This window comes from Nannospalax galili, unplaced genomic scaffold (genome assembly GCF_000622305.1).
Source record: "Nannospalax galili isolate Female #2095 unplaced genomic scaffold, S.galili_v1.0 scaffold328, whole genome shotgun sequence".
Taxonomy (NCBI): domain Eukaryota; kingdom Metazoa; phylum Chordata; class Mammalia; order Rodentia; family Spalacidae; genus Nannospalax; species Nannospalax galili.
This window is the reverse complement of record NW_008358342.1, coordinates 566,756-581,496: the sequence shown is the minus strand read 5'-3', so window position 1 is coordinate 581,496 and position 14,741 is coordinate 566,756. Positions and strand designations below refer to the sequence as shown.

General features: G+C 43.9%; 1 protein-coding gene across 4 annotated transcripts in view; it reads right to left on the bottom strand.

Moving 5' to 3' along the window:
• Ppp2r2b (protein phosphatase 2 regulatory subunit Bbeta) overlaps positions 1 to 14,741 on the bottom strand; it is a 531,088-nt gene that overhangs the window by 12,513 nt on the left and 503,834 nt on the right. For all 4 annotated transcript variants that reach the window (XM_008821625.2, XM_008821626.1, XM_008821627.2 and 1 more), the window contains one exon: positions 141 to 310. In XM_008821625.2, coding sequence (XP_008819847.1) covers positions 141 to 310 — 170 coding nt within the window. The remainder of the gene's footprint in view (positions 1 to 140; positions 311 to 14,741) is intronic.

Below are 14,741 nucleotides of genomic sequence, written 5' to 3'. Positions count from 1 at the left end.
GCTTGCAGCCTGTAGCATTTTACTGAACACACCACCAGGCACTTCCTTCTAGTCCATGGCAGTCATAAGAATTTGCAGGCAAAGGCTGATTTAGGAGTTCTCAAAGGGGCTTCTCTGGGTACTGGGTTGGTGGTCTGTACCTGGTAAGTCTCGATGGGGCGATTTTCCATGTTGAGATCCCAGACTTTCACGGTCAGATAGTCTCTGGTCATGATATACCTCCCACTGTGGCTGAACTTGACATCGGAAATCGAAGAGATGATTTCAGAGAAAAATGATCTGTTGCTTGGATCTTCCGGCTCTTCAAAAACTGTAGAACAAAAGCAAAACAAAAGTGAAACAGGTTAAATGTAGCGCAATCTTGTGAATGGACTCTGAAGTCTGGGCCAGGAAGAAAACTAACAGTTAACTCAAGAGTCTAAGTAGGGCGGGTGTCTACAGAATATAAAGAAGTTTTGAACAGTGTGAGCTCCCTGGAAACAGAAAAACAGGCTGATACCTGTGTGTGTGTGTGTGTGTGTGTGTGTGTGTGTGTGTGTGTGTGTTTAGGATTGGCATGGGACCTGTTCACGTACTGTTTGCTTGGACAGTGCCTCTTTCCAAGTCCCAGATCAATGTAGCTAACTGGTTGACATTTCCCCTGGTCTCCAGGTGTCACGTACATGCTTATACTTGGAGACATCTGAGGATGCGCTTCCTTTCCTTTCTTGGCTCTTTCCTTCCCTCCCCTCCCCTTTTCTCCTCGACCCCCCTCCCTTCTCCATTTCTTTCTTTTATAGTGCTGGGGCTCAATTACATGTAGTAGGCAGGTACTACTTAGCTTACCCCACCCACAAACCCTTGGAATCATTTTAGATGCTTAAACAATTTTCAGTTTCTTCTAAAACATAGAATTCACATTACCCTAAAATATGGTATATGGTTCAGTGGTTTTAAGTATCACTGCATATGTATGAAATCAGCACCACAATCTAAATTCAGAATGTTTTCACTAACCCTGCTTCAAAACAAAACAAACAAAACAAAACAAAACACCAGAAAATCCCTTTATTTTCCATTCCTGTAGCCCTGGGCAAACATGGTCTACGGTTTGGTTCTTATTTCAGCAATTTCACATAAATGGAGTCATAGAATACAGGGTGATTTGTGCCAGAGTTAATATAACATAATCCTTTCTGTATTATGAACATGTTGCAGCATGCTCTTTGCATGGCTGAATCACTGCATAGAATTGCAATATTTTGTTTATCTATTCATCAGTTGATGAACATTTGAGTTGTATCTGCTCCACAAATAATGGTGCTAATTCACATACAGGTTTCTGTGTAGACATACGGTTTCATTTTTCTTGGACCATAGTGTAGCAAAGTCCCAGGTTGCCTGGGGTCTAAGGTCAGACTGCCCTTTCTTGGGTGACTTTGGGCAAGGTACCTTGGGTGTCCTCACATGTAATGGGTGGCTGTAATGTCTTTCATGAACATTGTTTACTTGCTCTGATTTTCAAGTTCTCATGATCTTTCTCTCTTGATGTGGCTGCTTTCCACTTATCAAGGCATGACTCCTTGGCATGTCGCAGAAGCTCATCATAAATGGTACCTAACTCTTCTCTTTGGTTTACATTTGCTGCATGGGCTGAATCTTGCCATTTCCCATTTTTATACATTGCCTGATTATCCCTTCTTCATTGATTCATGTTGTTCTTTACATATAAACTATTACCATATATTTTACCTCAAAGATCTTTGATTTCATTATTGTCTGGGTACTCTCTTACAATGACATTATCACCTCTTACATAGTTTTTGAATGATTTATGAGTTTGTCTTATCTTTTTAACTAGAATGTGAGACTTTTGAAGTCAGGATTTTGATATTACTTACCCTTGTACCCAGAGCTAGGCACAGAAATGTTCAATAAATATTTGTTGCTGGGATGGAACCAAAGCTAGATAAATTAATGACTCCTTTGCCTTCTGGGTTCTCAGCTTGTGTTAAGTTGAACATATGCATTTGCTGATAATCAATTATTTTTGACCTACAAAAATGGCAATTGCTTATGGTTCAACCTCATAAATGTCTGTATGAGGATTTGACACAGAGCCAAATGCTCACCTGGGGTTGCTGGATTAACTTGGCCTTGAAGATGGTTTCTTTCCTGCTTGTTCATTACACTTACATGGATGGAAAGCTATTGCTTGTAGAGCCCAAGTACATAAGTTCTCTCACTAGTCTTGCTAGGCTAAACCTGAGCCAAATCATTAACTTTCACAGAACCATTTAAAAGAACTAAAATCCCTGAGCAGTGAGAAAAACACTTAAGAATTAAGAAACTTATTGAAATAAAAAAAGAGGTTCATCAGCATCTGGCCCACTGTCTCAGTCTGGGCCCCAATTCCTTGGGCTCTGGAGAAGCATCTGTGAGGGCCCCTAAACTCTTTTTCTCTTTCAGGAAAAATCCATTTTATTTAGAGTACTGCATGCAAAGAGAGCAGCAGGCATAGCAATATTAGAATGAGCACCTGTCAAAACTGGTCTCTATCCCTTCTCTATCGTCTATTTGAGATAGGGTCTCATTCCATAGTCCCTAACTTCTCACTGATATCTTCACAGCTGAGAACTACGTGAGACATTTTACACTTGTCTCAGCTCCCAGTAATCTCCTTAGCCCTGGGGACTCCAAAAAGCATTGAGAGAGAGAAAGAGAGAGAGGAAATTCCACCTCCACCCCTCTACCTGGTACCCTGCTGAGCCAGAGGCTCCCACCTCCACCTGCTGTTCTGCAAGCCAGCTGTGGGCAGCAGGGTGGAGGCACAGCAAAGTGTATGCTGCACATCCTGCCTGTCCCTGCCAGTGACTAGCTGGACACTGTACTGATCGTTGCATGCTCAGGTTTTCCCATTGCCAAATAGGGCTTCACATTGCTTAGCACATGAACTTACCCACAGTGGGGCCTGGGTAAATGCTGGTCACTATTTTTATCATTGCCACCCACTGTTCTGCAATGACATGATATTGATGTCTCATTCAAGATTGAGAACTTGGGACTGAGAAGTGCAGAGTCTGGAGGCCAGCTAAAAGACAGAGTAATCACAGAGATCCTTACAATGGTTCTGTTTCTAGTTCAAATTTATTTTTCAATATTTTATTATTTTTATTTTATTTTATGTGCAAGAATGTATTGCTTGCATGTATGCAAGTGTACCTGTGTCATGTAATGCCCGTGGAGGCCAGAAGAGGGAATCGAACACCCTGGAACTGGAGTTACAGATGGTCGTTGGCTGCCATGTAGGTGCTGGGAATCAAACCTGGGTCCTCTGGAAGAGCAGCAAGTATTCTTAACTGCTGAGCCATCTTTTCAGTCCCCAAACTTACTTTTAAAATGAACAAAAATTGCATACACTTATGCCGCTTTTCAAGGTTGCACCTGGGAATCTGTTTTCCAAACACTTATATTAGGAGGTCAGTATAGCAATACTGTAATGTCTCAGAATGATAGAATCCCTCAAAATGGTGAAATGAAGACGACTCTATTGAACCCATCTCCACTTGTGGAGTACCTGCCTGTGACACAAAGAGCTGCATTCAGACAGCATGCAGCATGGTTCTTTTTAGTTCACAACATCACTGCATATTCAAATCTTACTGTGAGCTCCAGGATTTCAATTCATTCACTCAGTAGCAGCGTTTAACAGCATTAATAATTAATGCAAAGCTGATAATATTCTAGGCACAGTGATTTGCATGTTTTATCTCATTTAGCCCTTACAACAGCCTATAAAGTAGAAACAATGATTCCTCATTTTACATCTATGAGGAGCTAAGGCACAGAGAGGTTTTATAATCTGTCCGGGGACATACAGCTAGGCTAAGTTAGATTTGAACCCAGATCTGTCTGACTTCAAAGTTTTGTTCATAGTCGTGATGCAGATCTGCCTTGTGCCAGATACAAGATCTTACTGAGCAATCATCTATCAGTTAAGAACCTCTCACATGCACATGTGCACATTTGAGACAGATGAGGAAGAGTCACCTTGCTGAGACACTGGGTAGGTAGTAAGCATTGTCAAATCACTACTAATATCTGTTAAGATCACTGTTGTTGATAAGTTCTTTAAGTTCAAATGATAGCACTCCTTCTGATGAGCATTTTTCTGTAAACACACAGATGTTGGGGATGGGGACGTCTGACTCTCGAATTAGCAGCTGTTGGACTCTCCTTCACTGCCTGGCTGCCTTGAGCAAAAAGACTATCAGTCAGACATTCAGATGGATTACCCTCATGCCAGCTGCAGTCATTTTGAACGCTCCCTGAATATCCTGAGGAACCTACAGGACAACTGCAGCTCCTGAAGGAGCATCCCTTGCCAGGACTATCTCACAGTTTGTAGTAACATCTGCTATAAAAAGCCTTGGTGAACTCTAGGTGACCCTGAATCATTTCTACCTAGGCTAGAGTGGGACCACTTCTGGTAGCCTAGCAGAGGGACTGCTATGACTGGTCCAGAAGGGACAAAGCTGTGGTTGGTGCAAATACAAATGAGGTTCGCTATGATTGGTGTAAATACCCTTTCTCTGGTCCTATAAACAGGATGTTTGGCTCATCTGGTGAGGTGACAGGGAGACAGCCTTTTGTGCCGCCTCCCCTCGTGTTGTACCATTAGGGCCATTAAAAAGTGGTCTTTTCTTGTCTACTTTTAGTAGTGCAGGCAGAGCTGGTAATATGAAAGAAAGTAGCAGAGACAGTGGAGTGGCTGAGATGGCAGAGGCAACAGAGTAGCCATAGCTGAGCAGTTAGCAGGCTGAACTGCAGGTGTGTAGACAGCCAATCCTTGATGGCCGAAGAAGCTGAAGGATGAGGGAAGGCCGGAAAGAGCCAGAGAATGGTGGGTGCTCAGCAAGGTTGCTGCCAAGTCTGACGACCCAAGTTCAATCCCTGGGACCCACATGGTGGAAGGAGAGAACTGACTCCTGAAAGTTCTTTGGTCTTAAGATGTATCATGGCATGCACACTCCCCCATCCCTACACGAAATAAATAAATGAAGTTTATTTTTCAAAAAGAACTAGAGAAGAGAACTTGTAGGCCACGGATGCTAGAAGAGTTCCAGAAAGCTATCAAGTCCTTTGTCACTCTTCAGTTTTTTAAGCTATCCAGTCTTAGGGCCCAAAGTCTCAGATACCTCAACCTGAGAGCTGTAACTTTGGCTGTTGTCAAGGGCTGAGGATCCCTATTCCTGATAACTAACTACAATTCTAGTTAGTTTTCTTTATTGCTATGATAAACACCAAAACCAAAAGTAACTTGGGGAGGAAAAGGTTTATTTCACCTTACTCTTTCAAGTGACAGTCTATCACTGAGGGAGGTCGGGGCAGGAATACAAGGACAGAAACCTGGAGGCAGGAACAGAAGCAGAGACCACGGAGGAACGCTGCTCACTGGCTTGCTCCCCTGGCCTGTGCTCAGCCTGCTTTCTTATGCAACTCAGGACCACCTGCCCAGGAGTGATCCACCCATAGTGGACTTGATGTTCCCACATCACTCAACAATGAAGAAAATGCCTCATGGGTGCTGGAGAGGTGGTTTAGTGGTTAAAAGCACTGGCTGCTCTTCCAGAGGACTTGGGTTTGATGCCAAGCACCCAAGTTGGAGGCTTTTTCACTTATATACATGCAAGCAAAACGCTCATACACATAGAATAAAAACTAAAAAATATTTTTTTTAGAAAAAGGACAATGCCTTACAGACATACCCACAGACCAACGCACACAGGAAATCCCCCAACTGAGGTTCCCTTTTCATAGGTGTGCCAAGTTGACAACTGAAACCAGCCATGACACCTATAGAGAAGCTACAATGCCAGATACTGCCAAGGACTAAAGAATTCTGACCTCCTAGGCCTACCCAAAGCTGTACGATTATAAAACTAAAGGTCCCATTATCTGAAGCCTGTAACATTAGAGGGTACCACCTACTACAGCCTATCTGCTGGCCCTGCTTGCTACAGTCAAAAGCCGAGGGATATAAAAGCTCACAGATCAGCTTCTTTGCTTACTCATGATTTCTATCTTAATAGAACAAAAGGATACCAGCTAGCTGATTGGTAACGTGTTTGTGCAGAACAGAGTACATTACCTATAGCATACAAATTGATATTGTTTGTGGGATGGATACATGCCATCCCGGAACCAAATAAAGGACAGAATAAGGAACAAGATGGATCCAGTCCTGCCTTTAGGGAGCTGACAGGATTGGAGGAGATGAATGTTAAGCAATCACACAAATTTAGCTACAGTTGTGAATAAGTGACACGTACTGTGTTATCAAAGAGAAATGAAGGAACCAGGGAGCCATTTCTGCTACAATGTCTGATATACTCAAATTTTGCTAAACACATGGCACAACAGTATCTGGTTCATGAATGAGAAACTGGAGACAAATCAGAATGGACAGTTTCCCCAGAGACCCACTTGGCTTGGCACCAGAAACCTGCTGACCTTTAGGGTTTCCAACTAGATTTTAGAAAATAAGGACATCAGAAAAACAGTAAGGGAACATGGGGAATGAGACCAGCTTTGTTCTCTTTATGTGGACATGGTCCTGGTGAGAATCTCAGTGGGGGAATATGGCAGATTCACTGACAGGGTATGTGAGTATGTGTGTTTGGAAGTGTTACTAATTACAATAACCACCATTTCTTGCTCCTTAAAATTTATATGTCTAATCTCATTTAATGCTTCAATGTATGAGTTCGCAAGAACCATTAATCTCATTAGAGGTTGGGGAGCAGACCAGGAAGATTTAGTAAGCTGCCCAGGATTTCTCACTCCTGCCCATCTGCCTGCCTCACATGGCTGCACCCTAGTTGCTCTGTTCCAACACTTGAGTTGGCCCATAGTGCCTCATGACTCGTGTGCACTGCATACATTGTCACTTCTGTGCCTTGGACCACCCTCACTTCTTCCCACTTCCATAATAAGCCACTGGTCTGGGATTCTGTTTGGAACAAACTGGCTGACCCTTACCATCTATTGAGCTCTTATGTACCACATGTATTAATTTACTCAACAATTTTAAGTCTTCTTTAAAAGATTTAAATTTTAAAAATTTTTATTTTGTGTGTATGAGTGTTTTGCCTGCATGTGTATAAGTGCACCCATGAGTGCAATGCCCATAGAGACCAGGAGAGGGTGATAGATCCCCTGGAACTAGAGTTATGGATGGTTGTTAGCTGCCATATGGGTGCTGGGATCCAAACCCAGGTCCTCTGCAAGAGAGCCAGTCAGCAAGATGAAGGCATCAGAGCTACTGACCAGGTCTCTCTAAGCTCTTAGTGAACTTCTACTGGTCTTTGCTTTTCTCTCTCCTAAGCCCTGCACTCTAGGGTGCCTTTCTACATAGACTTCAGTGGAATGTTCATGTGATGTGTTTCACATAGTGACAGAAGTGAGCATGAGGACCTCCCACCAGGTTTGGGGGATTGACATGCATTTGGCTTAATATACCTAGATTTTGAACCAAATCTGTCCCTTGTTCTACTTCATTTTCTAGACTGTAGAAGTGTGTGTAGATACTGCTAAATGTCCCATGGGTCCCATGACTGTCTCTGGTTTAGAATCACTGCTTTTCTTTTCTTTTTCTTTTTTTTGGTCTTTTTGAGACAGGGTTTCCCTGTAGCCCCAGCTGTCCTGGAACTCACTATGTAGACCAGGCTGGCCTTGAACTCACAGAGATCCACCTTCCTGCTTTTTAATCCTACTTCAAAATCTCGTGTGTGTGTGTGTGTGTGTGTGTGTGTGTGTGTGTGTGTCTGCTGTGTGGTACATATTATACATATGTGTGTGGATGCAGGCACTCTGTGGTGTGCATGTGGAAGCCAGAGGTTAATGGTGGGTATCTTCCTCTATCACTCTCCACCTTACTTTAAAAAATTATACATAATTTATTTTTGTATGAGCATGTGCTGCAGTGTGTGTGTGGGGCGGGGCAGAGGACAATTTGCAGGAGTTAGTTCTCTCTTTCCATCACGTGGGTCCTGGGGATTGAACTCAGGTCATCTGGCTTGGTGATAGGTGTCTTTACCTGCTGAACCATAAGTGAGGCTGTCCTTGCTGGAGCTCATTTCTCTGCACTTTGCACCAGACACTGCCCAGGAACCCATGCTCATGTTGAAGGGTGAGGAGGAGACCCACAGGTACTGTAGCTGATCCTAGTGACCTCCTCATAGTCTGCTACATGTGCTGTGGTTGCCAAGAGTGCAGGTGGTTCCAAGCTTAGCACTGAAACCTTAGCTCCATTGCTTGTATGTTATGAATCCTTGACTAAGCAGCCTCTCTCCTCCTAAGCCTCATCTTCCTGATCTGTAAAAGGGAGGCACTTGTAACATCTACTTTCTATGACCATTGTGAGGACAGATGACAGCTTTCGTGTTGGGTTTAGCAAAGTGCATGTGCCCAGGAGAGTAGGGGAAATGGAATGAATCATGCTAACGTAGGTGCTGCTTAAGGGAAGCTTGGTGGGAAATGGGTCCTAAAGCCCAAGTGTTTTACATCTGGAAATGCCCTAAGAGCTGCCAGTTATGACAGCAATTTCAGCCTTTTCAAATTATGTCCAATCCCGCAGGCCATGTGTAGCCCAGGATAGCTCTGAATAATGTCCAACATTATTATTATTTTTTTAAACTTGCTTGTATGCTTCTTGAGCATGAACTTTGTAGATAATAATATCATGTCACAATGTGAAAAGGATAAACACACTTCAGGGCACTAACAGACAGACTAGGTCATCACTGGGCTATCACTTGACATACACCTCCTTGGTTTACATGTCTCTCATTTCAATGACACCATCCCCTTGGTTTTGGTGACCTAGGCAGATGAAAGGATGTGAAAGCTTGTCTATGATGCGAAGGGAGTAGACTTAGACTCATGCATGGGTTTTAAATCGCTCACTTCTGTGACTTCTCTTTTATGGAGAGGCACAGCTGGCAGGCTTTTCTGTTTGGAGACATGGTTGACAATTTCCCCATAATGGGGACACAACTGGCAATTTTCCTACAGTGAGGCAGATGGCAATTTTCCTTCAGAGATATGCAGGCAACAGTTTTGCCCCTGGAGAGAAAAGGCTCACCAATTGAGATGCAGCCAGCAATGTTTACTATACAGACACATTCAATAGTTTTGTTCAATGAAAGAACTGGCCTACAGTTTTCCCATAGAGGGTAAGAACTCCCTTGAGCTGATGGTGCTGGCCCTTGCCCAGCCGTGGTCAGTGAGAGAAATTTAAGATTTAGTTAGTGGCTACCATGCTACCATGGGCCGAACGTCCTGGTCTCCAGACATGGGCTGGAGAGTGGAAACTGAGATCATATTCAGAGTCAGAGGATTCAAAATTGGGAAACAATGAAGGGTTGCTTCACCCTTGCAACCTGCTTTTCATACACCCAATTCCACCAACAATTGCCCAACAGTTAACACTGCAGCCACATGATGCACTGCACAGCCTGATGGAGAATAAGCTAACACAGAAGAATTTTTCATCTGTCCCTAACTTTTATGTATAACTGTTCCAAACATATCTCTTCCTTCATAAATGCTTTTTAATAATCAATCAAGGCTAAAATATAAAGAGCCAAAAAATCACTTGGGGTGTAGTGGGGGGCCTCAGTGGCTAAAATGCTTGCCACATAAGAATGAGGGTCTGAATTTGGATTCCCAGCATCCATGTAAAAAGCTGGGCACAGCAGTGCATGCCTGTTAACACTAGCACTGGTTGTGGATTGGGGAGGCGGAGAAAGGCAGACCCTGGGGGTTCCCTGGTAAACTAGTCTAGCTGAAAGGACAATCCTAGCACTTGGGAGACTGAGGCATGAGTTTGAGGCCAGCCTGGGCTATAGAGTGAGGCTATGTCTCAAAATGAAAACCAATTCAAAAAAATAAAAAAAATAAAAAAAAACAGTAATCCTAGTACTTAGGAGGCTGAAGCAGGAGAATCATAAGTTTGAGAGACCTTGTCACAAAAGAGCAAGAAGAAAAGGTTCAGTGTCTCAAAAAAAGAATTGTTGAAGAATTGAGGAAGACGCCAGTGTTAACTACTGGTCTCCACATTCAGCACATGTGCATGTGTGCATGCCCCTCCCCAACTCACTTTTGCTGGGCATGGTGTTGCACATCTTTAATCCCAGTACTCAGGAGGCAGAGGCAGGAGGATTTCTGTGAGTTAGAAGAGGCCAGCCTGGGCTACATAGTGAGAACCAGGGCAGCCAGGGCTACATAGCAAGACTCTTTCAAAAACAAAGGGAGGGCTGGTGAGATGGCTCAGTTGGCCAGGGCACTTGTCACCAAACCTGGAACCCACAAAGCAGAAAGAGAGGACTGACTTGTGAAAGCTGTGCTCTGACCTCCACACATGTGCAGTGGCATACATGCACTTCCCCTCTACCCTCCCCCCCAATCAAAACAAAACGAATAAATCCTTATATTTTTTTTTCAGACAGAAAATCCCCAAACAAAATAGACAAAAGCTTCACAGGGGGAGAAATGATGAGGCAAAGGGAGCCTTAAGTCATTAAGAAGGTTGGAAAACACTTGAGGGTTTCTGTTACAATAATTTAACCCTGCCCCACACAAAGGTAACAAAGAAAATAAGGAAAGAAAGGCGCACCAGGCTCAGCTCAAGGACACTAACATTTCAATGTCATATAATTTTTATGTGTAAATGAGACACTAGCACAGGGCCTGGTACATGGTCAGAAATCAACAAGTACTAGGGTTTCACACTATTAACAGATAAGGCATGAGTCTCATTGATAAGTGCTAGAGTTATAAAAGTAAGCAAGAATGGAAAAATCCCTGTGCTCCTCCAAAAACAACAGGCCTCCCTCTTTATCATGGCGTGCGTGAGGTGGTGGTACTGTCTCAGCCCTCATTGGAAAAGTTGCTCCTTTCCCCTGGTGACAGAATATTGGCACTCTACCCTCTAAGATAGCCACATTCTCGTTCTTGTGTTATGCTGTAAAAAAGGAGAATTAAGATTGCAAATTGAGCTTAAATTAAATATAAGTTGGGTGTGGTGGTCCATGCTTGGAAGTCCAGTACTTGGGAGACTGAGACAGGAGTTTGAGCCAGTCTGAGCTACAGAGTGAGGCCATGTCTCAAAAATGAAAACAAACAAACAAACAAACAAACAAACAAACAAAAAAGATAAGAAAAAAGCACAGTCCTAGTGCCCAGGAGACTGAAGCAGGAGAAATCATGAGTTTGAGAGATCTCCTGTCAAAAAAACCAAGAAAAAAAAAATGAAGATGTGGTGTTACATTATCTGGTGGATCCAATACAATGACAAAGAAAGGAGGGTCAATTTGAGTAACCCAATGTGAGAAAAACAAGACAGCTCATTGATTTTGACTTTGGTGATGTAGGTAGTGTCTAGAATCTGGAAAAGCAGGAAAGCATTTTTCTCTAGAACTTCTAGAAAGGAATACAGCCTTTCTGACACCTGGACTTTAGCCCAGGTCAGATCTCTGACTTTCAGAACTATGCTTTCCAGTCCCTAAGTTCATTTGGCATTGCATCTATAGAAAATTCTGGGCTGGAGAAATGGCTCAGTGGTTAAGAGCACTGGTTGCTTTTGTAGAAGACCTGAGTTTGAATCCTAGCACCCACATGGCAACTAACAACCATCTTAACTTCAGGTCTAGGGGATCTGACAACCTCTTCTGTCCTCTGTGGGCACTGCATGACATGGGTACACTTACACACATGTAGGCATAATACTCATACACATAAAATAAAAATAAATTTTTAAAAATTAAAAAAAGAAGAATTAGCATTCTTCTCTCTGTATTTTCAGCAGAGGGATAACACTGAGTTCTTGTGTGGTCTCAACTTTGCACAGTTGCTCTTATTTTCCTGGACCACCATGTCATCTCCTTCTCTCTCTGGGTACCTGAAGGGCCTGCCTTCTTTCAGTAGCTGTTTTGGGCACAGCTGGGACAGTTTCTTGATTCCCAGGGAACTGCTAAGATACCCCAGCTCAGCCACTCCCCCCCTTCCCCTTTGCTGATGCTAGCTAAGCTCACAGGCTGACAGATTCGGCAAACCAGAACTCAGTAGCTGCAGACAGCCAGCTAGGAGCTCCAAGACAATCAGGATTTGATGGGAGAAGTTGGGATTGCACACCACCTGGCCATGTGCTGTATGACTGCTCCAAAGGCAAGACTCCCTGCTCTGACACCTGTAGAGACTCCCCAGTGTCAACAGCCAACAGGCCAGTCCCCACTCCCCGGCCCTTCCTAGTGGGCCCTAGGTCAGTATGCCAGTCTCCCTGCCTTCTTCTTTTGCATTCTAGAACTCCCCAAGGCCTGCCTGGTTTACTCATCACCTGCTTCAGGGCCATGCAGAGAGTGAAACAGGTGACGAAGCACAGATAAGCTGCAGAGAGGATGGGACCAGCTGCCCTGAGTGTCTTCCCCTATACAGCCCTGTGCAGTGCTGCCAGGCAGGAGTGTGGCTCTGGCATAGGTTGTCTCATCTGTGAAGCCTACATTGTTCTGAGGAATCCTGCTTTTGTTTTTTCAATGTCAGCAACTAAATTTTTAAAAAATTGAGAATCAGATCAGATACAAATCATCTGTGAGGCATGCGAGGCTATAGTTTGTGACCTCTGGTTGACGCCCTGTAATGAACACTGTGGATGTTTATGCAGTGTTGGTACATGCTGAGACTTTTTCAGTGCTCACTCCCCACCTACCTTTGTGTTCCTCCTTCTCTGACTCCTGCATCGATCAGCTCTTTTAGGAAGCCTTCCAGAACAACCTCAGACCCTCTGTTTTTTACCCCACTTACTGGTAAACTCGGCCTAACCCCAAACTTCTATTTTTTGTGTGTATGTATGTGTGTGTGTGTGTGTGTGTGTGTGTGTGTGTGTGTGTGTAGGTTCATGTGTGCATGTGCATGTGTGTGGAGGCCAGAGGTCAATGCTAGGTGTCTTTATCACTCTCTACCTTTTGTTTCTTATTTTTTTTATTGAGCTTTTAAAATTTTATACATTTCCCATGCAAATCCAGGCCACCTCCCCATCTATGCCCCCCCATCCTCCCACTGAACCTTATGCACTCTGCCATACATGTTGAGACCTATTTATTCAGGTGTTTGACCCAAATGTCCTTCAGTGTAAATGCATTTATTGGAGTCTAGTCAGCCCATCCAGTGGTTGTGTGGAAGTCATACTTTCCCTCACCCAGCAGCAATCACTCTCAAATAGTTCTCAATCTAGTGCTGACCCACCACCTATTTCTCACATCCCCTTTGGGTCCTTGTTTAATTGAGCTGACATGGGTCCCATGCTCAACCCCACTGCTACCATAGGCTCACATGAGCAAGCCTCCAGTGGCCTGGAGGCCTCCACCTCCCTGTAATCATGAACCAGCCCCGGCTCTTGCAATCTTTCTGCCTCCTCTTCTGCAATTGTCCTTGAGCCGTGGGTAGGTGAGTTTCCATATAGGAGTCCCATCCTACACTCTACAGTCTCTTATTCTCCAAAACTTGGCCACTTGTGGCCTTCTGTGTGCATGGCACTCTGATGTACATGGAAGCCTCACTGGTGAGAGCTGAGGAGTGCATTAGCCCTCTCTCCACCTCTTATTGCACTATGTTTTGTGAGCCTTAGTTGAAGAGATTCAACTGAAGATGTGTCACCTAGTACAGGGCATCTCCCAGGCATATGTTTGCTGTGCCTGACCAGATGGACAACATCTGCAGTAGCCTGTATCTGTTGCAAAAAGAAGTGTTTGATGAGTGCTGTATGGCATGCTTGTCACTCTAAGGGAGGTCTCTTCTATCTGGCACTGTGTTCCCTGCCAAGCAGCTCCCAGGTATACATATGCATTAATGTTCAGACACTATGTGCACTTCTCATAGGGCTTCTGGGGCATCATTTTCCCCCGTAGGTTTCCAGACCCCTGAGATGAACTCATCTCCACTCTTTTTTCTCCCATCCAGCTCTCTCCTCCCTCCCTCCCTAGTCACAGTGCCCCCATTATCCCCACACTCTCCCTAATACCTCCTGACTCCCACCATCTTTCTCCCTTCCCCACTCCATGGTCCCGTGCGTGTCCCTCCCTCCTCTCCTCCCTGCCGATTACTCCCACTTTTTCCACCTTCCTCAAGTAACATCTGTTCCTTACTATTTCCAGTTCAGGTTGTTTCTTGTCCTTTGCCTCTATGTATCCTTTCCCTTTACCTGGCTCCTGGTGTTACATCAGAACTTATATACTCACATATAAGGGATTGGTGCTATATTTGTGGATACAAATGAGGGAGAACATGCATCGCTTGCTTTTCTGAGTTTGTGTTACTTCACTTAGTATAACACCCTCTAGCTCCATCCACTTACCTGCAAATTTCATAATTCCATTTTTTCTTACAGCTGAGTAGAACTCCATTGAGTAGATGTACTACATTTTCATTAACCATTTGTCAGTTGAGGGACATTTAGGTTGTTTCCATTTCTTAGCTATTGTGAAGAAAGCAGCAACAAATATTGATGTACAAGTATCTCTATAGTATGATGAGTCCTTTGGGTATATGCCCATATCATATGGTGGGTTCATTTTTAATTTTTTGAGGGTTCTCCATACTCCTTTCCATAGTGGTTGCACTAGTTTGCATTCCCACCAGCAGTCAATGAGCGTTCCTCTTTCTCCACATCCTCTCCAGTATTTGGAGTCTTTTGTTATCTTGATCTT